General features: G+C 40.7%; 3 protein-coding genes across 5 annotated transcripts; 1 reads left to right on the top strand and 2 right to left on the bottom strand.

Moving 5' to 3' along the window:
• Nucleotides 1–8: 8 nt before the first annotated feature.
• On the bottom strand, nucleotides 9–12,968 carry usp8 (ubiquitin specific peptidase 8). Of its 3 annotated transcripts, none has more exons than XM_088370277.1 (20): nucleotides 12,851–12,968; nucleotides 10,862–10,985; nucleotides 9,108–9,275; nucleotides 8,884–9,028; nucleotides 8,727–8,809; nucleotides 8,498–8,639; nucleotides 8,196–8,238; nucleotides 7,879–8,044; nucleotides 7,609–7,771; nucleotides 7,379–7,529; nucleotides 6,688–6,956; nucleotides 6,101–6,592; nucleotides 5,631–5,705; nucleotides 5,216–5,505; nucleotides 4,858–5,079; nucleotides 4,452–4,662; nucleotides 3,713–3,949; nucleotides 3,354–3,496; nucleotides 3,132–3,264; nucleotides 9–2,837 (listed from the first exon to the last, which is right to left on the bottom strand). In XM_088370277.1, the coding sequence occupies exons 3-20, from the start codon at nucleotides 9,209–9,211 to the stop codon at nucleotides 2,679–2,681; spliced, it is 3,228 nt and encodes a 1,075-aa protein (XP_088226403.1). In that variant the 5' UTR covers nucleotides 9,212–9,275; nucleotides 10,862–10,985; nucleotides 12,851–12,968; the 3' UTR covers nucleotides 9–2,678. The 3 variants fall into 3 exon arrangements, with proteins under 3 accessions (XP_088226403.1, XP_088226404.1, XP_088226405.1); XM_088370278.1 differs by lacking the exon at nucleotides 12,851–12,968 and adding an exon at nucleotides 11,488–11,584; XM_088370279.1 differs by lacking the exons at nucleotides 10,862–10,985; nucleotides 12,851–12,968 and adding an exon at nucleotides 10,508–10,539.
• On the top strand, nucleotides 12,940–18,119 carry hdc (histidine decarboxylase). Its single transcript, XM_088370280.1, has 12 exons — nucleotides 12,940–13,181; nucleotides 13,237–13,409; nucleotides 13,498–13,611; nucleotides 14,029–14,151; nucleotides 14,224–14,361; nucleotides 14,439–14,582; nucleotides 14,724–14,790; nucleotides 14,876–15,038; nucleotides 15,110–15,200; nucleotides 15,281–15,379; nucleotides 15,500–15,601; nucleotides 15,843–18,119. The coding sequence occupies exons 1-12, from the start codon at nucleotides 13,154–13,156 to the stop codon at nucleotides 16,593–16,595; spliced, it is 1,995 nt and encodes a 664-aa protein (XP_088226406.1). The 5' UTR covers nucleotides 12,940–13,153; the 3' UTR covers nucleotides 16,596–18,119.
• LOC148400472 (long-chain fatty acid transport protein 2-like) lies at nucleotides 16,921–22,197 on the bottom strand. The gene is made up of 10 exons (XM_088370282.1): nucleotides 21,690–22,197; nucleotides 20,467–20,676; nucleotides 20,219–20,377; nucleotides 19,316–19,440; nucleotides 19,039–19,233; nucleotides 18,875–18,965; nucleotides 18,599–18,797; nucleotides 18,385–18,482; nucleotides 17,957–18,087; nucleotides 16,921–17,551 (listed from the first exon to the last, which is right to left on the bottom strand). The coding sequence occupies exons 1-10, from the start codon at nucleotides 22,162–22,164 to the stop codon at nucleotides 17,378–17,380; spliced, it is 1,857 nt and encodes a 618-aa protein (XP_088226408.1). The 5' UTR covers nucleotides 22,165–22,197; the 3' UTR covers nucleotides 16,921–17,377.
• Nucleotides 22,198–22,824: the final 627 nt, after the last annotated feature.

The raw sequence follows: 22,824 nt of genomic DNA, 5'->3' as shown, positions 1-22,824 counted from the left end.
CACACGCAAACGTTCAAAGCGATTTTAATAAATAGTCACGAGCCGTTGAAGGTTATATTTGTTATACTGAAACATTTGAAAGCATTGAGAAATAAAGTCCAACATTTACAAGAAAATAAAAGTTTGATGAATCTAATGCTCAGTGAGACGAGTCAGGACTAAGCAAGTAAAATCCTTGCACATTTCTGCTCTCTGGTCCATTTATTTGTACTGTGTGCTTGCTCTTGTCCCCAGATTGGGACAGCTAGTGTTGAGCGAGTGAAGGCGTAACGTAAATTCTCATCTTAAAAGGCAAATCAAGTCTGGACTTATGAAAGAATTAAATTAAAAAGATACACAAACGTTAACGACCTACAAAAACTCGACCTTTTAAAAATCACCCAGGGACAAAAATACCTTTAATGTTTCTTCTAAATGTATGTTATAACGCAGACAGTTATAGTGTATAGCTCTCACACTGATGTTATAGGGCTTGACAAGGCCGGATCAATCAGAAAAGATGTCTGACAATTTAAAGCATTTGGCATTGAGTATTAATGGATAAGCTATGTGTTCCGCATCCCCGCAATTGCATACAGTTCAACAACATGGTTAACATGAACAAGCAACTATCACAGGTCCCACCTATCCTTTAATAAGTGTCATTACTCAGTCATTCCCATCGCATTAAAGAAGACCTATTATGCAAATCATCAACTATTCTGGGAGGCTACCCGTTTACATTTGCATGATTCACAGTTGAGAAATTATCCCTATTTATTTGCATTGGAACATTCTATATACCCATCAGTTCATTGCTGGGGAATTTTTGTGTTAAGCTCAATGAAGCCGTGTCAGAAAGATTCCAGGACTGGTGTCACAATATTGTACTGTAGATATATTTTTAACTGCGCGTTTTGCCCTTGTCAATGAGCTCCATCATTTCTTCTATGTTTCACAAAAGAGCTCCACAAAAGTCATCAAAAACAAACCACAAAAAACACATTAAGAGTAGGAACCAGCATGGTGGTCTTGGCAAGGAACTGTCAGAGGCTCCTGGGAATTGTGAGCAGCCACCATTTGTCCTGCCTCAACTTTCACCTAACGTTGCAGTATCTCTTTGTAGATGGTGCTGGTTGATGAGCTATTTAGAACGGTTTCTAATTCCGTCCACCTCGTTTAAGGTCTCAGTTCCAGCTGAAGACGAATTGCTGCAAATTGAAACGGTGTGGCGGGCGGACACCTTATCTAGGGTGCGGTGTTCTTTTGATGACCAGTTTTGTTTGCGCCAAACATACTTTTGGGCAACCACATTATTTCACTTTCAACTTTTACAAATAGCGTTGCAAAGGTAATAGATCATATTATTGGTGAAAAAGATTTTAAATCATCCATGAGCGGGAGTGTAGACTTTTTTTTTAATTTAATTTTTGTTGGCCTTGCTTCCCTCGACTCCCACACGACGCGTGGGCGTGGTTCATTCTGCTGTTTGCCCCACCTGAGAAATGCATTTGATGCAATTACTGATCAAACTCAAATCAGTGGCCAATAAGTCTGGATTTCCAGGTCGTGTTACTTGTGTACAATTGCTGTAAATGGTTCGAATACATCCATTCATCATTTGAACTTATCCTCACGAGAGTCACAGCGTGAGGGTGTGCTGTCCCAGCTGACTGGCAGGATACGCCCTGAACAGGTTGCCAGAAAATCGCAGGGCACACCTCCACAAACAAGCATTCGAACTCACAATCTCACCTACGGACAGTTTACTAACCATGCAGGTTTTTGGAATGTGGGGAGGACATACAAACTCCACAGAGGAAGGCAAGAGCAGATTTTGAACCCACTACCTCTGCACCGTAAAGTGGACGTACAAACTAGTGCTGCCAGTTTGAGTACATAAATGTAAAAATAATTGGTTAACATTAGCCAATTAATTCGGCTGATGTTTGAAGGGCTATGATGGGTCGGCCAAGAAATTGGTTGGGTGCTAGTTTTTTTTTTTTGTAAATTATGATAATCATATCTATTTTTGTTTGGTTTTGAAGTGTTTGAAACCAGTCCTGGAACTTTTCTGACACACATTGCAATTTCCTCTCCTAAAATGAGATTCTATACACCATTTGAGAGGGAAATGTTGAGGGATGGGTTGAGCATAATAGGTCCCCTGTTACGGTCACATTAAATACAAGAAACTCGCAACTTTAAACCCTAATGCAACGACTGTGGTGGGATCTCCAACAACAAAAATCGGTCAGACAACATCTTAACATGATGTAGAATATTTACATTTAGAAAAGTGCAACATCCGCTTTGTTAAATACGTACAAGCTATGTAAATGTGAACCTGCTGTTTACACATGTGAGCGATCCAGCCATTCACATGAACCGCATCAAGAGTATCAAAGCAGCCACCTGCCCTACCATGACATAGGTGCAGCATGACGTCCAACTGGCATCTTTCATCGTCTCTCGAATAGATGATCAGAATTATGAGCAGCCGGCATGTTTTCACAGCTCTAGGGTCCTCTAGTGGCTGAAGCAATGCACGGCATGGCTGTGCTGCACTGTTCTTGAGCCACATCCTTCAGCTATCAGCTCGAAGATGGACACGCCCGCAACTGCCACGTTGTAGAAGAAGGGGGGGAAAAAAAGAAACTGACAACCTTCTACGGTGTTCTTCAGGTCCAGCAGCTCCATCACAGGGCAGAGTAAAACAAAATGTAGGCAGCAGAAGATTTGACGGAGGAAGTGGAGATTTCAGAAACCTCATGATCGTCAAACTTGTACCAGCGCTGCTTTGAGGCGTTCTTACAATAGGCAGTGTAATGGCCACCGTCCAAACCTCCATAGTGGTTCTAGGAAACAAAAGAAATCACACAGACACAAATAAGCTCAAACCAAGCGTTATGAATACTACACAGTTGGTTAGGAACGTGTAGCTCACAGGTGCCTAACTCAAAAGTGTGCATACTCTGTGTCTGGGTATGTATGTTGTATTGCCTCCAGACACACAAACGGTTTTATTCTTCACAATTTGTTTTAATCTTAAAATAAAGTTTGACCGAGTAAGGTGCTGCTTTTTATATTAAGGAACATATTTGAAACTATTTTGCTGGTGTTTTTTTCTAAAGCTGGACAGATCTACTCACAGACACTCCAAAAAGGTTATATCTCTTCAGGGTCTGCTTCGGTCCAATGACATATTGGGTCAAGTCCAGAGTGTCGAGTGAGAAATCTACAGAAGTCTGCAGCTTCTGTTTCCATCTACCCTCATAGGAGAAGCTGTAACAATGCCGAGGATGCAACGAAAAAGTAAGTCAACATGGAGTAGCGATGCAAGCGAGCAAAGCGATGGACACGTCACTACACACCGCTTCAGGTGAACTAAGAGAATTGGAGGGACCTTCCAGATCTCCAGTTTCTTGGTGGAATCTCTGTGAGCTTTGCAGTGCCTGCAGAAAACTTTGTTGTTATCCGTCAGTCGCTCTTCCTTGGAGAACAACCTGAGACAATCCTGGAATACAGAGCAGATTTTCCACTTTTCAGTGCACACTTTTTTATAGGCGTCTTCGTGTTGGTAAATAATGAGCACCAGGCTCAATATGACATTCATCAATCTGAACCTGAGGTTTCGTAAATTTGAATTATCTTTAAAAAAAAAAAAAAACTACTTTTAATGTTTAAAGCAAGCTAATTTCTACTTGTTAAAAGAATGAAAGGTGTTACTAACCTGAAGTGAGCACTTGCTGGTGGAGGCCAGAGGCAGCGACAGGTACATGAACGTCTCAAAAGTCCGAGACTTACGGTGGCAAGTCTGACACTGCACGGTGGATTTGAACTGGCCCTGGAAGAGCGCCACGATGATGGACTCGTTCAGCAGCTTGTGTTTGTTCCAAGCCTGGTCTGCCGCCATCTGATCGTCCAGGTGGTCGTTTTCCTCCTCTTTGTAGCGCTTCCTGTTGTCCGCCTGACAACCCGGACAGAAACATAACCAACAAGAGAAAACTAAGTAACCAACAGAAAAGCACTTCGTAATACACAGATTTCAAGTGCTGGATTTAAAATTATAATAATCAAAAGCTAAAAAAAATAAATGATGAAACTATACTTGAGGCACACTTGTATTTTAGTTCCATTTATTAACAAAACAGCTGATGCAAGCAATGAGGTGTGTCTTGGGTCTACATGCACAGAGGTTCCGATGAGCATCAGACCAGACAGATGCAGCGGACAGAGCACACTCGCTGGCTGCAGCGAGAGCAAACATTGACACACCCACTCACACACATACAATTTACTTACTCTCTAATTTGCCATCAAAATGAAACCCAGTGGGGGAAAAAAAAAAAGGAAAAATACATGTAATATTTTCAAAAATGGCATGGCAATATATTTGCTGAATAAAAATTCCTGTGCTTGCTTGGTTGATTTTGTGTGTGTGTGTGTGTGTGTGTGTGTGTGCACATTACCTTATTGAGGTCCTCATGAAGGCCGTCCATGAGAAAGAGCAGCAACTCTTGGGAGTCTTGCTGGTCATAGCCAGCAAATTGATCATTGATCTTTCCAATGGTGATCTTAAAGTCTCGTGGACTGATGCACCTGTACAGACCGGTCCACAGCGCTTTCACGATCACGCCAAATTCCTCCGCCACTTCCCCTTTATGGCCGAGAATGTTGCATCTGCCGGAGGACAAGAGGTGTTCATTGTCAATGCAAATACAAAAGAATGGAGCACTAGCTAACCATTAATTTACCAGAGCATGGATTAGTCAACTCATTTTAGAAATATAGAAAATGAAAAAGTCATTAAAGGCCTAAAAAACTGTGTTTCTGTAGATGTAATGTTGCAGCGCGGAGTGCACTTGAACTACACACCTGTTGATATCATCCAGGTAGAAATTATTGTTGAAGTACTCTGCCATGGCAGGTGTATTGCACAGACACTGCAAGATTGAATTCATGTAGCAAGTGTTGCCAAGATTACGAAGGCCGGTCAAACTTGCACCCAAGCCTCCAAATGTTGGATTCAGGCTGCGGATTTTGGCGGCTGAAGGTCGTGTAAGCTCCACTTTAGGGTGGACTTTAACACTGGGAGGTCTGATGAAAGAAAGGGAAAAAAAGCTTTTAGGAATAATGTCAGACATTTCCATTTTCCCCCCCATGTAAACTGACAACCAAACATGCACCCCTTCAACTTTTATTCTGGTCTACTCCTAACAACCATGTGCCTCACTTGGTTTCTCTATTGAAGGTGGGTATGGTAGCAGAAGGCACTGGGGCAGCACTCTTTTTCTGGGCCTCCTCTCTTACATCCTGGCTGATGTCTGGGGAAGAGTAGGAGCGTTTTAACGTAGACTGTTCCAGCTCCTCCTCCTCCTTTGCGTTGGAGGGTGCCACTGCTAGTTGCGACTGTTTCGGCTCCGCTGCCGGTGGCGTCGGAACTGTCACCTCAGGCGGGTAAAGGTGGACGCGGTTGGTTGGGGAATGGTAGTATCGAAAGGTTCCAGTCACAGTGTCAAGGAACTAGGAGAGAGGGGGGCAGTATAAACAGTACACCGTTAGGAATCAGGTATTCATAAATTCTATACGTGTGCGTGTGTATATGTATACACATCTTAAATTGTGTCACATCTTCAAATGAGAGGTACCTTCATCCAACCAACTGGCAGACCAGGAACACTCCTTCCCATTTCCTCACTTCTGGTTCTTGTCAGTGGTTCCCTCTGTGAAATCAAAACACACAGAGAATCAACTTTGGTAAGCGTAATTCTAATTGGAACTCGTAAACACTAAGACCAGCTTGTAGCCTGAATTTCTCTACACTTGGCCTGTATTCAATTTTTATTTCAGAAAAATCAATATTTGTGATAAACTATAAATGTGACTAATGAATACACAAACATAATGAGATTGCTTTTCACTATCAATTGAACAGTCTTGGGCTGAGCTATACAATTTATTCACCTCTCAATGTAATTTCTTCAAAATGACACATCTGAGCATCCAATTTCAAGTCAATAGTTTCACATACCATATTCACTACCTACAGAGGCAATAGTCTTGAGTGTCAAGATGCTTGTGTCTAAACAGCGCATGAGATCCGATGTGAACGACCTACCTTGACCTCACTGATGATTAGACTTGGACCAGGCGAGTCGAGAGACAAACTTTTGGAGGGGGCTTCAGAGTTCTGCTCTTTCCCCTTATTGTTTTTCTCTTTGCGTCCATGGTCCTCTTTGTCTTCCTCTTCCTTCGCCTTCTGTCTCTCTAGTCTCTTTTTGTCTTGATGTCCTTTGTCCTCGTCGCCCTTCTTTTTCTTATCACTTTGCTCCTTTGCAAGCCTCTCTTTCAGCTCCTTCTTCCGCCTGTCCTCTTCTAGCAGACGTCCTTGAATGCGTTTCTCCTTTTCTTGCCTGGCTTTCTCCATGGACGCCACCACCTCCGAGTGTATCTGACTTTGTTCTTCTTCGGACAAAGAAGGGATGAAGGCTGGTTTGGCTGAGCGGTCGGGGACGGAGGGCGTGTTCTTGCCAGATTCTATGTCTGGTCCATTCAGGCTCACTTTAGGCTCGTCTGAGAAGCGGACCGGTGGCTTCTTGGCACGGTCAAACTGGTTAAAAGAGAGAGTGAGTGAGTGTCATATGTAAGCAAAACCAAGTTCAATAGTAGTTTCCAGACACTTGTTCATGAATTGTTCAGTCATACCCGTGGGAGGGCCTTGGGTGTGGAAGGATGGTTAGATGTGTCTAGCACTGATCCTTTGTCACTCAATTCCATCTTAGAGAAAAGAGCGTCGACGGAGTCTACCAACTTGTCTGTGCTCTCAGGTGGTGTGGGTGGGCGGTCTTCAGTGGGAGCAACTCCATTTGTGAGTGGGGGAGCAGAGGGTTCTACAGGCTCAGGTCTAATCTCAGGTTCTGGCTGAGGTGGGGTTGGGGGTTTTATTTCCTTGAGGGATGGGTAACTGAGGTTTACTGTAGAAAAACAGAAAATGAATACAGCTTCAAATCAAATTACAGCTATACACATTTATTCGATCTTAAATGGCCTCTTAATGTGGGTAACTAATGTTATGGCCAGTGAGTATATTCTCCATTCAATATTCAACTGCACAATGAAAACTTGAGCTTCCTTTCATAATGAATATTTTATATGGTATACTGTGTTGAGAGAGGGGGCAGGCGAGGAGCAGAATTAAGTTCCTTAACAGAAAACATCAAGTTACACCAAAAAAAAAAAAAAAACAGTGAACAGATGCAATGAAAAGTGTGGAGAAGGTCAAATTAAATTCATCTGTAAAGGTTACAGTGCATTTTGGGTTCATTCTGAAATCCTAAGCAAAAGACCGATATGGCGAACTTTTTGCAAGTAGTGTAGTTGGAGCGATGACACTCACACTGCGACATGGAGGCATTCACATTGTTGACGTTCTGTCGAGGCGAGCGGACTTTTGCATTGGTTGTGAACATTGGGTAAAACAGCAGCCAGCTCTCATAGCCTCCCTCCAGCACAAGTGGCTCACTGCGCAAGATGGTCATACAGTCCCACTGTGGAGTGTCGAGATTGTTTAAGAATATATTTGTATACAGAAAGATATTCCTTCACATTCAAAATCTCGAACATTACCTTATATAGAGCATCTTTGAGGTTCTGCAATGTCATGCCTATTGTCAGATCTGTAACAGAGTTAAACCAGTCCAACAGGACTAAGTAATCCACGGATCCCCTCTGTTTCCATTGCTCTTTGGACTCATTGGGGAGCTTTTCCTCGATTTGATTCACAGTGATTCTTGAAAAAACAAAAATCAAAACAGTCTAGGATTAATGGTTCACACACAAACAAATATAATTATCAAGCCACAGACTTCGTCCCCATATTCTCCTTTTGTATCATACCCTGGACTGATGGCCTCCTCAGGTACACTGATGCAGGCCTGAGATGGGACCTGAATGTGAGACTCATCAAAGTCTCTCTGGCTTCGAGCATCCATGACAATGATCGTTATCATTTGGTCCTTCATCATGTGGAAAAGTTTCTCCGCCGTGATCCCACCCGCCGCAGCTGCAATCAGGTCAAGTTATTTAAATGACGCACAGCATATGAATGCGGATGAGCCAGAAAGACCACAAGCTACAAGATAAGCCGTGATATTTGAAATCAGCTACAGCAAGATAGAAAAACATTTATGTCAAATATCATGTCCTCAGCTTACTTTTAGTAGACGGATTCTTCAAATCATTCACCTCTCCTTTAACCTGAGAGTTAAAAATAAAACAAGTGTGTTAAAAGTGTATGCAGACCCTTTCCCAGTAAGATTTCTTTGAGATGAAACTTTAAAATCTAGGATGTAATTTGCATATTGTACGAAGATGGATGTCTTGAACCGTTTTCAAAACCGGACTACAACTGTTACAACTATTTTGTGGCATTGCGCTGGGAAAGAATAGTTTCTCTTAAACTTTTGTATCACACACAAAAAATGACAATACAAGTATAAGGTAACACTGCCGTTACCTTATTGCTGTCCTTGTCTGCTACTGAGGATTTAGGGGAGCTTTGACTGTCATCTTTCATCATCTCCACTTCTTTCTCCTTTTTCTTCTCCTCTCGTCTGTCCTTCTCTTCCAGTCTTTTTCTGACTTCAACTTCCTCATACCTTTTCAAATATTCACACTTTAGATGATAAGCTACCATTTTCGTCTTTAAAAACATTTTCACTCAACATTCCGTCAAATCTTCTGACCTGAGTTTGAGGCTTTCTGCGAGTTTTTCAGCTTCTTCTATGGCTTTCTTAACGTTGTTTGGCCCAAGCATGGTCAGGTAGTCCTGCACACAATGGAGTAAAGAACAACTCGTATATGTATTTTGTTTTGTTTCCAAACAATGGGTGGTCACCATACCGCCTGCTGCTTGAAGTCTGGTCTGGCCTTGACAATCTTATAGACTGTTAGATACTTCATGTAGAGCACATAAGCTCTCTCCTCATCTCTGTCCAGACGACTCTCTTCTGCCGCCTTGAAGATTTTGCAGGCACTCTGAACATAGCTGCATCACAGTAAAATTGGATTTGAATTGTGTCCATCTGTTTTGCCGTATCAGTTGTACATCAACTATTAAAACGTACCTTTTTGTGCTTATCTTGTCCGCCTTAACCTCTGTTTTTTTATTGAGGTCACCAAGAGAGGTGCTCAAATAGAGGTCCTTGGCACCGGTGGACACCGCAGGCATCTTGGCAGGTGTGCTCAGTCAGACCTCACGAATAATCAGTGCACTTCACACACACTAATCATACCTGAAAACAACACACACAAAATATGATTTTAACACAAAGTGTTGAAATCGACCAGTGGAGGGAAACATGTACTGTACTTAAAATAGATTTTTAAGTTATCTAAGTTTGTTTTTCTGATGACTGTTTAACTTTTGCATATAACTTTTTTTCATGTAAATTGTGGCCTGAGGGATTAAAAATTTCGGACCTCCTGAATGCCATAGTGAAGGTAGCATAATAACAGCTTTTTTTCTTCCTCTTTGGCGAATATGACCACATACTGAGACACCAGCTGAGAACCCTTTTAAGGTGGCACACACAAGGATTTTAACCATTTGGTCTTACAGAGAATGCCCCACAGGAGTCTTTTAAATGTAACAAACTCGTTTTTAAAAACGATCTTTTATTGTAAGGAATGAATCACATTTTAGTTACTATTTTTTTTAGTTTAATTTCATTTTTTTACCAAGTTGTTTTCGTACAGAACTTTGTTTCAGCCGTCGTTGTTTTTAGAGTGCTCTATAAAAAGTTAAATCAGTGCCTCTAATTTTACCAAATATCTGTACTTTCCAAATATTAGTACAAATATTTTAGCCAGTGTTATAGCTAAAAACTTCAAAAGTGGTTATTGGAAATATTTACACCACCAATGAATCAATCATGTAAACAGTATTTGTTTTGTCTGCCATATTTGTGGTTGAAAGTGATAGGACTCTCGGTTGAAACACTTACGCACCAGAAAAGAACTTGGTGAGGTAACAGAAAATCACCGTTCATATCTTGAATAAAGCAACCCAGAACAGGTAAATTCCATCCATGATAGTGGCTTTGATATTTCTGACATCCATCTTAAAGTACATATCCAACTATGCGCTTTGTACTCCCAATTAAAAACAAATTGGAATACTAGTAGGCCAACTACATGTTAATAGAAAAGCAAAACAAAGTACTAGTTCACATCTGTGTACTACTAGTACTAGTCGTGACAAACATTTCTAGTTAATATCTTCTACTTTACTCGTAAGTTGTCCTTCTAATATGGAGACATTTATACAGTAGCGGAAGTTGGAAGAGAACACATTACTAGTTCGACAGTTGTTCCGCGAAGGAAGTAAATTATCTCCCTAGTGATGACAAAGCTCGTACTAGTACATAGGCATTGGGTTGAATGCCGAATTAACTACATAAATATTAGTTTAACAAGTAGATTTTGTTGTGGCAGGACTTGACGCAACAAATACTTGGAGGCTAACCTTAGCACGTCTTCATTTCAGCATGTTTATGAAGTGAAAATGCACGTTTAGGCCGTTCTTTCATGCGAGTGACGCGAGATAGAAAGGGTGTGATGCAAGCGGCGTGAAACAACGCACAAACAAACAACTTGGCTTTCAACCTTTCGAAGTTAGCAAGATAGCGTTTACGTTGCTTGACCAGCTAAACTGGCAGCTCGCGCAGTTAAGGTATTGCAGCTAATGTGAGCTACTTAAGACTCGACTAGCCACGGACCACTAACCACGCACAGGCTGGGTTCAATAGAACTGCTAATTCCGTCGAGAACACATGCAAACATTTTTGCTTATTTGCCGACTTTACTGGAAACACTGTACCTCTTTCGATGCGTTCTATCACACGATCTACTTTTTTTGACAGCTGATTCCTGATTCCTTGTTTGTCTTCTTCATCGGTGACGACTGTGGGCGGGGCCGCCTTTTCTAGCTGCACTGCTCCCTGCTGGAGATATTTTTCAGTACAGCGCATAAATTGACCTCTCTCACGTTTTGAACACATAAAACCCAACTAATACACACAGTCGAACATAGTACATGTATGCATACGTATATTCAGTGCTGTAAATAATGAGATATTTAAAAATAATTCTTTCAGTTGATTACAACAAAGTCAAAGGAATTACAAAACACACTTCAGTTCTTGTTATTTTGAAGAAAAAAATCAAGACTCTCGCCCACACGGTTGTCTTGAAGCAAAATGTGCTTGTTTCAAGCTGGGGAATCTTATTTCTCCAAGCCTGAAGGCAATTGGACAACTTGAAAGGAATACAGTAATACAGTATTTACAAATAATAAATAAATAAATAAATAAATAAATAAATAAATAAATAAATAAATAAATAAATAAATAAATAAATAAATAAATAAATAAATAAATAAATACTTCATACTATAGTTGCCAAAGAGAACAAAGATAACTAATTTATATGTCGCGCTAGACTGACCTTTCGGGGAAGGCTCATTAGGACACATTTCAAATTCTTTTGACGTAAATGTTAAACAGTCTTTCAGATGTTTTCATTGTATGGAAGCCAGTGTAATAAAACATTGAAGCTCTGGGTTTTTAATACTATTAATAAAAGCACACAGCTCTCATGCAGAACTTCCACTTTGAAGTCACAAGGGGGCACATGGAGCCTAGATTGGACAATTATGAAAATGAAAGCGCTTTCATCAGGCTCAGACTTTCAGACAAGTGGAGGACAATGCTGTCATTGTGCTCTGCTCCATCAACCTGTGATTCTAAAGTTTCATATATTTCGTGTCACTCAAAATTGACATTCGCAGGCATTCAGCCTTCAATGAGATCAAAAGTCTGCAATATGGTCATTGTTTGATTTACAGTACGGGCCACATGCATTTGGACATCATCTATCAACAATCATTTTCTATGCACACATGTTCCAGGTCAATTTTGAGAATAGTCTCATAATAATTATCAACACCAAATTATGACGTACAGATCTTTTCAGAAGAATGTGTGACATTAAAAGATCTACGATAATGCCTAACTTAATTTTTCAGAGTAAACATTACTGTTACTTTGTTTTACAGGTGCAGATCCCACACCCGTGTCAAGGCACCCTCTGACCTTTGTATGACTCCTGTTCCTTGTATTGAATGCCATAATATACAATTTTATGATGCACTATGATGCTTCAAAGTGCACGTTAAAAAACACACACAAAAAGGTGAAACAAGAGGAACCCATGCATACTTGACTTTAAAGAAATGCTGCCGTTCCTGTACACCAGTCTTGTATTGTTCAATAAAACTAAAAATGTATGGAAGTGGATGAAAGCACTCTTGAACTTTACTAAAACTTCAGACTAGCCACAATGACATTTCAAACAATGAAATGAGTCAAGTGTCATGAATGCACACACAAATAACAAGGATAATTAGATTATGAATAAATTCAATAAAATAACGCAGTTTTTCAAATGAAACATTTTGGTGACCAGCAAGTTTTCCAAATGAAACATTTTGGTGAGCATGAAATGTCCTGACGGAAAAGCAAATAACTAATATTTAGATCATATATAAGATAATTTGTGCCACTCATTATAATTTGTATTGTTGAATTTGGCTTGTAGTCTATGCTGACTGAGATTTGCTTGAATGACAAGATAGATCCAGGAGACAGCTGCCTGTTAGCAATCTATTGCTGCTGGAAACCCTTAGACATTATTTGATATCTTCCTTTGTTAATAAGACAATTTAGTGAATTAGAATGAGGAGAGCACATTATTTGAGAAAATGTAACACATTTTCGTGCTAAATGTTGAGTCTTAATATGTATTTTACCTTTCATTGTTGGGTCTGCAATTAATTCTTTTCAGTCGCAGTACACAAGCCTTTCTGTTGTGTTAATAGAACCAGTAGAGTTTTTTTTTTTTTTAATATTTTGTAAAAAAAAATTGGAGTCAGTGACTGACATCATAAAAGAACATTTGTTCTGTGTGAAATGCGTCACCAGTTTAGGGCGTGCTCCTGCTAATACTGGCTATATACATGTGAGGTGATTGCGAGCAACTCCTGTACTCACACAAAGGCAGCTTCTCTGCAGCATCAAAACAAACCATTGAAGAACCGCCCACCTCAAGAAATATGCAGGCTGAGGAATACAATCGCCGAGGTAATAATCCTTTGTCGATAACGATATACAATAGTGAAGTCTTTTTCCTGACCAGGTAAGGAGTTGGTGGACTACATCACAAAGTACTTGGGCTCCATCCGGGAGAGAAGGGTGATTCCAGATGTGAAGCCAGGCTACATGAAGGAACTTCTACCAGACACGGCACCCACAGAGGCCGAAGACTGGGAGAGAATATTTGATGACATCGAGAAGGTTATCATGCCGGGAGTAAGTTTTGATGCTGTCATCATGTCATCCGCTTCACTTGGGGGTCATGCATGTTGTGAACGCAGACTTGTTTTGACACTTTGTGCAGGTGGTCCACTGGCAGAGTCCTCACATGCACGCCTATTACCCTAGTCTGACATCATGGCCCTCATTGCTGGGGGACATGCTGGCTGATGCCATCAACTGTGTTGGCTTCACCTGGGTGAGGCGAGAAAAAAGCAAAAGGGACTGAAAGACTCCTCATTCTAGGGTCATTCCGAAATTGCTTTAAATATTTTAAGTTTGGAAGAAAAACAGGTCGTCAACCATGCAGATTTTGTGAATTTTTTTTGTCCTATTGTGGAGTGCCCATCAATGCTATGGATGCAGGAATTAAAAAAAAGAAAAATAGATCATGTAGATATCAGATCAATTAGCTTGATGATATTGCTGCAGTCATGTGGCTCAATTTTTTTTCACTTTCTTAATTGTTAAAAGGTTTTCCAAAACAGGATTGCGTGTATATTGAGACTCAATTTCAGAGCATAATTACAGAAAATGGGCAGAAATTGTCCTTCATGTCTGGTAAAAGATGAAATAATCTGTGGTGGTGGTGTTTTTTATTTTTATTTTTCTACAGGCCTCTAGTCCTGCTTGTACAGAATTGGAAATGAATGTGATGGACTGGCTTTGTAAAGCCTTGGGCCTTCCCCAATTCTTCCTCCATTACCACAGCGAGAGCCAGGGAGGAGGTATCATACAGGTAGACCACCTACACATCTTTTCACATGGTGAGGCGTCATCGATTGACAGGTTGTTTTGACTCGCCGAACAGAGCACCGTCAGCGAAAGCACACTCGTGGCTCTTCTGGCGGCCAGGAAAGACAAAATTCTGCAACTGCGTGCCGAGCTGGAGCATGAACTGGATGACTCGGTCCTAAATTCAACGCTAGTGGCTTACGCTTCAGATCAGGTCAGTATTTGGACAGTAACACCACTGGCCTAAATAATAATCCATTACAATGATGTTTTATTTCATTATGATCACAGGCGCACTCCTCAGTGGAAAAGGCGGGTCAGATCTCTCTCGTGAAGATCCGATTCCTACCCACAGATGAGCATTTGTCTCTGAGAGGAGAGATGTTGAAACAGGCCATACAAGAGGACAAAGGCAGAGGACTGGTCCCTTTTCTGGTACGGAAGGATGGAGATGATGAAATCGTGAAACCGTGATGTTAACTAGCTGGAAATATTTGCAACTCTTTTTAGATTTATCTAATCGACTTGCACCGTCATCGTTTGTTCTTGCAAATATTCCTTCTGTGTTTCTCGCAGTTATGTGCCACTTTGGGAACTACAGGCGTGTGTGCCTTTGACACACTCTCAGAATTGGGACCCGTGTGTATGTTTTCATATTCATCCTTGTGCATTTTTTAAGAGCATTTCAATCACTACGTGCACTTAATGTTATTTGCAACATTTCACAGGCGCACAAGAGGGACTATGGCTCCATGTGGATGCTGCTTATGCTGGCTCGGCCTACTTCTGTCCAGAGCTGCGCTGGTCGCTTGAAGGCATTGAATTTGCGGATTCGTTTGTCTTCAACCCATCGAAATGGATGATGGTCCATTTTGACTGCACAGCTTTTTGGTGAATATATTTAATCTGTACTCCAGTTGTTTTCTTTTCTTTTTGTAATTTTCTTCCATGTTTGGGTCAAGGGTCAAAGACAAACTCAAACTTCAACAGACGTTCAGTGTGGACCCCGTTTATCTCAGACACGAAAACTCACAAGCAGCCACAGACTTTATGGTATGTCACCTTCATGAGCAACACATTCAGGTTTCTGGGGACTCACTTTTGTTTTTGTTTTTGTTTTTTAATCTGTGCAGCACTGGCAGATTCCACTCAGTCGGCGTTTCCGCTCCCTCAAGCTCTGGTTCGTCATGCGTTCCTTCGGACTGAAAAATCTCCAGGGACATATCAGACATGTATGCTGAAGTTTATGTTCTTCACATGATTTTGGAGTTACACAATGGGCAAAATAGAATCACCTTTTATCATCACAGCTTTAAATGGCAAACTTTGATTTCAATACTTTTCCCATTCAGGGTATTGAGATGGCAAAGCTCCTGGAGTCTCTGATAAGAAGTGACCCAAACTTTGAGATTCCTGCAAAGAGATATCTCGGCCTGGTTGTTTTCTGTCTCAAGGTAGGTAGTCCCGGATTTGGGATTAAAGCAGTAAACTATGAAAACGACGAGTTAACTTTCTGTGGAGCAACGTGTTCTACAAAGGCTAATTAATCATTGTTGGGATGTACAAACTTGCCAGGCACACCTCGTTCAAAGGTAGGTGTTTTTATCACTTGGACGTGAAGGTCAGGGTGATTATGATCAGAAAAGATTTTGTTCAATTCTCAGTGGCTCTGCTGTTTTTATTTCTTTTTTTTAGAAAGGTAATGCTTCAACCCAGGAGCTGCTGAGGAGGCTGACACGCTCTGGTGCCATGTACCTCATTCCAGCAGACATTCACCGCAAACGCATCATTCGATTCACGGTGACCTCACAGCACACCACGGCAGATGACATTCGCAGAGATTGGAACATTATCGCCAAAATAGCTTCCAATCTCCTCGCTGAAACGCGGGCTCTTGATAGTTCAAAGACCTTAGGAGCCACAGTGAAAGGCGATGAAGACATAAGTGTCAGGGCACTGGAGACTGAAGAGACCGCCCCAAGGATGGACAAGGCCCAAGTGGAGCTTTGGATCGACAAGGCTTGGAATCAATCCAGGAGACCCATGCGCTCTCTGAGCTGCAACAGTGAGCCTCTGCCATACAGTTATCTCGGTCTAAGAAGCGGCTACGCCTTTGAAACAAAGCTGAGCCCTCAAGATGAAGTTGACCTGCCAACGTTAGCGACGACTGGAGGTGCCACCGCAGGAAAGATGGCGGAGATGCCTTCTAAAATTGTCAGCAAGCAAATCATAAAAAAGCTGACCAAGTTCAACAGTGTTCCAAGCTTCTGCAATCAGTGGGCGCAGGGTGGTCACCACCAGATCTGCTGCCCTCTAAAAGTGTCTCAGGCTCCAAAACATTTGACCTCCACTTGTAGGAGAATAAGCTGTATGCCATCTTCCCCCGTTACCAACCCAGCTGCCTCTCCCAATCCCATGGAAACTGCTCCTGCTTCCAAACTTCTGTAAATGTGATATATAGCGAGTCTGTGAACTAATTTGCAAAGTGAATTGCACAGGCTCCCTCTAGTGGTATGTGACAGTATCACTTAAATGTCCAAACTGCATCATGTTACAGTGGCTTCAACTTTTGTTTGTAAATTCAAATAGTTTGTACATTTGTTAAGGTCACTTCTCATTGTATTTAACATTTAAGTACAATACGCTTGCATGAAATATTTTAGAATAGCTTTTCAATATTTATTTCTGTGTGCAATACATTTTAACTGAAGTAATTTATGTATTAAAGTGAGGGGTTAAAGTCCCTGTAAATTTGGCACACCACAAAGAAGAGTGTTATTAACGACCAATGTTTATTGTAGTCTTTAGAAACATTGCTGAATTCATTTCGAAGGGTTTTAAACTTACATGCAATGCATTTTAATTAAATCATTGCCAATGTTAATGTTTAGACTGAGCAAAATGTTACAGTGGCTTACAATTACATGAAATGTACTTTTTAAGAATAAAACTTCTGCTCTGGTCAGTGGTGGTACTTGGGACAGGCAAGTATTTTTTCAGGAGGTATTTGACGTAAAAAGTTTGAGATTGTCAAGTCAGGGAATATCAAACTGGGTATCAATTTTGTTTTGAGAGTTTTATCAAAAACAAACAAGGCATTCGATCTGAATACATTCATAGAAGAAAAAATACATTGGCCTTGTGTTCTTTGCAATGCAAAAGATTCCCAATCACTTTATGGCTTATTCTATGGATTTCACAGTTGTTTGAGTAGTGGAGTATAAAGTGATTCACAGCTTGATTCTTCCCTCTGCTATGGAGTTGAAGATCTCCTGAGTCATGGGGACGTAGCCTTGATTGTCTTCCAGGAAAAGCAAACGATCCTTGATGACGTCAGGGTTGAAGCCCTCCTCGGCCAGCTTCACTTTCATCTGTTTGAATGTCCCGGTCACCTGCAGTGCGTTCTGCGGGAAAAGACATGGAAAGAAAATCCAAATGGCGTGACATGATGACATCATCAGCTAATGTAATTTATATAATTATTCATTTACTCGCTGGGTATCGCTTAAATAACAAGATGTGGCGTGTAGTGTGATTTACTACAGTCATTGAAATCTGAAACAATTTTGTGTATTTTTTTTTATTATTTCAATTTAACCATATATGTTTTGCATACAAATAGGAGGGTTACTTGTGTATTTAATCATATTTCAAAACGGATACATTCGTTTAACCTTTGCTGTATATTTAGGAGTTGAGTCAATACTTTTGTTTTTGTCTCAATGTCTACTTAAGCGGCGTGTGGGTACTTCAACTATCTCTAGATGTACTGTAATTGTTGTATTGTTGGCAGGCAGTATGTGATTTACCTGAATGCGAATAAAGCGTGGTCTTGCGTAGCTCGGAAGGTAGCTTTTGACATGCTGATACACAGCTTTCCCGTCAAAGTCCATGTTTTCTTTCAGGGTCAGCGCAGCCATTCCAATTCTTCCCTCGTGTCCTAATAGGAAAAATATAAGTTAATGTTTGTAAGCAAAGTAATAGACATGAAATAAATGAGGTTGTATGTGTAACAAATGTGTTTCAAAAGTTATCTTTGTCTTGTCACGATTCCTAGTATGACACAGTTCATGGCTATATTCATCAATGATTGCCAAAGAAAAGTCACATTGCGGTCAAAGAGGCCATGCGGCACGAGAAGGGCTTGATGAGGGCACAATGTTAGCATTAAATAAACAAAACCTTTCATGTTTTTAGCTGGTAGCTTATCAATAGGATGGTGATGATGCAATATTACCTGGCACCTTTACCCCATAGACATTAACCTCTTCAATGCAGTCCACCATGAGCAAATGATCGGCTATCTCTGTGGTTGCCACGTTTTCTCCTTTCCATCTGTGATTAATTGTAAAACAGACACTAAACAACACTGTAGGAAGCACAGGGAGTAAAAACTCATTTTGATTTAAGTTGTATCTCCAGCCTATCCTACATTTGTTTCATCCACTGACCTGAAAGTGTCTCCGATGCGGTCTTGAAAGAAGACAAAACCCTCGTGGTCTATCTTAAGAAGATCACCGCTGTTAAAGTAGATGTCACCCTTCACAAACACGTCCCTCAGTTTCTTCTTTTCAGTCTGCTGCTTGTTCTTGGCGTAGCCTGAGAAGGGGGTTCTCGCGGCAATCTTGGACACCAACAGACCAGTCTCTCCTTTGGTTGAAAGTGAAATGTTTTTAGTTAAGATATTTAGGTTGTGGAAAGCACTTCCTATTTTTGTAAACATGGACCTCTGGGCACTTCAATGCAAAATCCTCTGGAGTCTCTGACTGGCTCTTCTTTCTCCGTGTCGTACCGTATGAGGGCATAAGGGCACCCCATCTGGGAAAAAAGAAAAAAATGACGCTTGTATTTATGAAATTTAATACAGTATAAATGATTTAATGCATCTTACTTTGTGGAGGAAATGCTCTTTGCCAATAGCTCCAATTTTCCCAACATAGTTGACAAAGCCAACATTTCCTTCCGTGGCTCCGTAGCACTCGCAGATGCAAACATTGCCAAACCGTTGCAGAAACTCAGCCCAGGTATCCGGTCGCATCCCGTTTCCCAAAGCGACTCTGACTTTATGATCTTTGTCATTGTCTTTCTAGAAAGGAGAGAATTACACAGGACTGTTGAAAAGACAAGCAACATTCTCATCAACAATAGCAACTCTGTCGGAGTTTTACCTGTGGCGTGTTGCAGAGGTATCGCATAATCTCGCCAATGTACTGAATAACCGTAATATTGTACCTCCTGCAGTCGTTCCAAAAATTTGATGCGGAAAACTTACGTTTTAATACAACAGTAATACCTGTAGGTGAAGAAGTACACATTAAATTATGCCAAGTCACGCATGGACGTATACCAAGAAACTTTAGGACTTTGAAATATAAACAGCGAAGACCAGGGGCAAACTGCTTGCAGTTTGAGGTCACAAACTTGTTGATTTATCCTTTGATAAACTCAGTGTCAATGTCAGAACAGTGAAACCTCAGTGTTTGAACCTTCAAACGGTTGTCAAATTCAGAAACTATACAGTAGAAACTTGGAGGTCAAACACTCAGCATGCATGACGCATAGAGTCATCTGCCTATTGTGCAATGATTAAGGGAAGTGACAAATTTAGGTCTTCAACTGAATTAACAGGAATAAACTAGGAATTGACTAAATGGAAGGTTGACTCTTTTTAGGAAGTTACTGTAAATACAAAAATGTAGATGTACAACACCGGTGTCAAACCCAAGGCCTGAGGGCCAGATTCGACCCATCACATCATTTGATGTGGTCAGTGAAAGCAAATCATGTCTGTCAACTCCAACCGCAGATTAATCTATTTTCCACTTTTATTCTATTTTGCTCATGTTAAATGCAATGCATGAAATGTATTATGGTTACACATGAATGATTGATTCATTGATTGTTTGACAGTCACACATGGAATAATGAACTGCATTGTGAGTGGGAGATTTCATCAGGTCATAAAAGACCGAGGGGGGTTGAGCATCTGTTTTGGGGCAAGATGTTTGGAGAGGTGGACAAGGTGAGACAATTGTGGGCCACTCATACAGTATGTGATGATGTCACCTTACCTTTTTCTATGGCTCCACACAATCCCATAAGAAAACCAGAACTGTGGTAGAGAGGCAGGTAGATGTAGATGATATCGTCCGAACGTACGCCAGCAACCGACTGAAGAAAACTTGCCAACCATACCCTCTCGTGGTTAATGATAGCTGCTTTGGGAAGCCCTACATAGTAACACAGCAAAAATTAAGTCCAGTAACATTTCCTGCAAATTGGACCGTCACATAATTTAAATGAGAAGCTTGGACACAACCTGTGGTTCCTGAGGTGTAAATATAGAGGGCAGGGCTCTTCATGTTAATGTCAGCTCTTAGCTGTGGTGACACAGGTTGGTCGGAGGCCTGGCGAATCTTGTCCGAGAGACATTCGATGCCCTCTGACTCAGTGTCTTCGTCGAGGATGAACACACGGACCCCCAGCTGCTTCAGGCTAGGCAGCACCTCCTCGACAGCCTCTCGTAGTTCTGAGACAATACAAGGTTGTAAGAGGCCAATATAACAATACAAGGGTCAAATTTGTAGGTGACCTTTGAAACTTGGCAATGGGATTGAATTTACATAGTAACTTAAACGTTAACCCAAAAGTAGCTATCTCGTAAAAAAACAACTCCAATGAGACTATATCCTGACAAAAATACAGTAAAAAATAATTTTCAACCCATTGAAATTTTATGGTGCCACTCTGTTTCAGAGGGGGAGTTTCTTGAAGTCATTTTACATACAGATGAACTTGTAACTAGCATTTCCTTCCAAGACAAATGTCGTCAACAAAAGATGATTTGATACATTACATCAAAATTACTTAAAATTTAAACAGTTTGATTCGGTCTAATTTAAAATCCAAAATGATTTTCCTATTCAACTCATTCTTTTGTTACATCGTTAATTTTTAGCCATCCAGAACAGTGGTTGTGACATTTTGAATATCATTAATCTAGAGGATGAGGTGAGCTCTATAGATTAGCAGAAATGACATGATCAAGCTAATTGATCTGAGGTGGGTAGGGCAAAGGTAACTGCTCGCTTGTATTTTTTAATTTTTTTTCTCAATATCTTCAGCTATAATGGAGTGTCTCACCAACCAAACAAACCAAATAAAAAACAGTTTCTCATATGATCAGAAAACACACCAATTAATAAAGACTTTTAGTTTTTGCCACTTAGCAGGAGCAAACAAGTTGCATGCACTCGAACAAAAATGCTTTACGTTTGCATTACCTTTCAACTGTCTTACTTTAGAATAATACTGAAATTAAAGTACAGTAAAAAAATGACAACTAAAAATAATACTAATTACTAAGAAATACTAACATAATAACGGATTTATCCCGCAATTTATTTTAAAAAAAAAAAGATATTTAGGGGAAAAAACTATTATTAAATTATTTCATGGTTATTTTGTGCATTTATTTACAATCACGTTTCCAATGCCGGTGCATTCTGGAACATGAAGCCGGGACGGGTTGTTCCTGCTTACCAGCCGCAGCGAGCAGAACTTTGGCGTCACAACACGAGAAGCAGTGCAGCAAAGATTTGGATCGGATGTTGTAGTTGAGCAGAGCAGCGACACATCCCAGCTTGGCGAGGCCGAGCCATAGCCATACAAAAAGCGGCTCATTGCCCACAAGCACGGCAGCCGTGTCCCCAGGCTTGAGAAGGCTTGACAGGGCTGCGGCCACACGGTTGCTCTCCTGGTCGGCTTGCCTGTACGTGTAGCTACTCTCTTCGAACACTAGAAACTTTTTGTTAGGCTGTTTGGACACCTTGTGCAGAAAACAGTCGAGAATGCTGTAAAAGTGTTTCTTAGTCGAAAATTTGCTGAGCTGTCTGGCGATTTGAATGCCAGTGATTGAATAACGAAGATCATGCAACAAGTACGGATTTCGCCAGTACAGCAGCAATGGAGCGATGGCCAAGCCTGCCAACGCGGTGTAAAAAAGATAGGCAAGCATGCTGATCAAATGGGGAGTGTTTATTTTAGCAACAACAGATGAGCATAAAAAACTGGAGCGTTGACGCCCATTGAACTTTCTCACTATTCCCCACCCCGCCTCCTTTCCTGGGTCCTACACGTCTTGCACGCGGTTTATAAGCTTGCTATGACAGTTTTGGTGAAAGTACACTACACAAAAAATATTGTCCATTAGAGTGAACCTAAAGATATGGAAGAGAATTTGGGCCAGTGAAGAAAAAAAAGGGGGTTGACAGGATTCTGACTTTAAAGTGAGAATCCCCAAAGTCATAAAATGGGAATTCTCACTTTAAAGTCAGAATTCTCACTTTAAAGTCAGAATTCTGACTTTCAGTTTGTTTCTCTGGGAGGCATCTATGATTCTTCTGGTTTCTGTTGCTACCCACAAATGACACAATCAATTATCAGGACTCATCTTTGTCTCGTGATGTCAAAATGCGCACAGCTTGATGAAAAAGTGCATTTGTTGACACAAGTCTCCACATGACATACAAGTCACATAAGTTTAGGTTAAAATTAATTGAAATTGTAACAGTAATTAAGATAATAATGACAACAATAATAAGTATATAATACTAATACAAATATTTTTTTCACTTTCTTGTCACTTTCCAATATTCCAAAATTGATTATTCTAGCG

This window comes from Syngnathus floridae, chromosome 3 (assembly GCF_059516105.1).
Source record: "Syngnathus floridae isolate MCC-2025c chromosome 3, RoL_Sflo_1.0, whole genome shotgun sequence".
Classification (NCBI taxonomy): domain Eukaryota; kingdom Metazoa; phylum Chordata; class Actinopteri; order Syngnathiformes; family Syngnathidae; genus Syngnathus; species Syngnathus floridae.
Note: the sequence above shows the minus strand (reverse complement) of the source record. Positions and strands in the feature narration are given on the sequence as shown.